This window comes from Pteropus vampyrus, unplaced genomic scaffold (assembly GCF_000151845.1).
Source record: "Pteropus vampyrus isolate Shadow unplaced genomic scaffold, Pvam_2.0 Scaffold147, whole genome shotgun sequence".
NCBI lineage: Eukaryota > Metazoa > Chordata > Mammalia > Chiroptera > Pteropodidae > Pteropus > Pteropus vampyrus.
The window spans coordinates 1,027,211-1,028,691 of NW_011888928.1; the positions used below are offsets into that span (position 1 = coordinate 1,027,211).

Consider the following 1,481-nt stretch of genomic DNA (forward strand, 5'->3'; position numbering starts at 1 on the left):
CTAGGAGGGGTGGAAGGCTCAGAGTTACCCACAAGAAACTCCCACCTACCTGGTCCGAAGCCGAAGGAGAAGGCGCTCACGAAGACCATCATGCAGACCAGCGCCGTCCAGTGCAGCAGGGGGCGCTCTGGGGCAGGAGCAGCGCTTGCAGAGGAGGCGGTGCTTAAGGCTGGCAGGAGAGGGGTCGTGAGGTCTCCGGCTCTGGGATTAGGCTCGTTTTCCTCAGAAGTTGACAAGACTGACTCCCCTTTGTTCGCGCTGGTCGTTGGCAGTGGAGGTGGAGATATGCCCATTGGCAATCCAGAGTCTCCAGGGAGGCCTGACAGCTTGGTGGCGTTGGGCAGGGCCAGGCAACTTGGGCTTGAGGCCATGGGCACGGCAAAGCTGACGAGGCCTATGCCGCTCACCGACAGGGCCATGAGGGCACAGCCAGCTAGTAACAGGGCTCTGCGGCCGGCTCGGTCCACCAGCCCCATGGCAGCCAATGTAGCCGCCACCTTCACTGCGCCAAGCCCCACGGAGGCCAGCACAGCGGAGGATCCCTCACGGAAGCCGACCGAGTGGAAGATGGTGGAGGCATAGCACAGTACATTGGGCTGCCCTGTGAGCTGCTGGAAAAGCACCAGCCCCAGCCCCACTGTGGTCCGGCCTCGCATGTTATCCCGTGCCCTGAAGAGATCCAGAAAGGAGTATCTTGGCCTCCCCAGGCCAAGCTTGGTGGCCTCACCTCCCTGAAGGGGGATGAGGTCCTTGTGGGCTGCTGGCTCATCTGTAGCAGCAGGGAGAAAGAGGAGGCCAACGGACTGCAAGAGAGCAGGTGCAGCGGCCCAGCCAAACATATGTCTCCATCCCTGGGGGGCGCTGGCCAGTGCATAGTTGAGTGCATAGGAGAGCAGGATGCCCACGGTGACGCCTGCTTCATAGAGGGACACCAGCACTCCCCGGTGCCGTGGCCCCACCAGCTCTGACACGTAGATACAGCAGGCCATGGAGGAGAGGGAAATGGCGAAGCCAGCTGCTGAGCGGCCCAGGACCAGCCAGGTCAGAGAACCAGCCAGGCCCAGGATCAGGCTGCCTGCCAAAAGCACCAAGTTGCTCCCGAAGATGGCTTGTTTCCTGCCATAGTGGTCAATGAGGAAGCCCCCTACCAGGGAGGCGAGGAGAGCCCCCAGGAGCAAGCTGCCCACCAGGAACTCCTGCTCCAAGCAGCTCAGCCCAAAGTCAAGCTGCAGTGGCAGCAGGGCACCCGATATGACTGCCAGCTCATAACCAAAGGTCAGACCACCCAGCAAAGACACAGAGGCACACAGGGGCAGGAGGGGTGGGGGGTGGCCTGGAAAACAAAAGTGACAGTGGCCGAGTTCAGACGGTTTCTTGCCAGAATGTCCATTCATCCAACCTTCCCTCCATCTGTCAATACCTCCATGTATACATTCAGCTACTCCATCCATCCACCTATTCATTTGCTCATCCATCCATCC

At 60.5% G+C, this 1,481-nt stretch overlaps 1 protein-coding gene across 1 annotated transcript in view; it reads right to left on the reverse strand.

Moving 5' to 3' along the window:
• Window positions 1-1,420, reverse strand: part of SLC2A10 (solute carrier family 2 member 10) — a 6,926-nt gene extending 5,506 nt beyond the window's left edge. The window contains exon 1 of the mRNA XM_023536041.1: window positions 6-1,420. Within this exon, the coding sequence (XP_023391809.1) occupies window positions 6-1,394 (1,389 nt within the window). The 5' untranslated portion in view covers window positions 1,395-1,420. The remainder of the gene's footprint in view (window positions 1-5) is intronic.
• Between the last annotated feature and the right edge of the window lie 61 nt (window positions 1,421-1,481).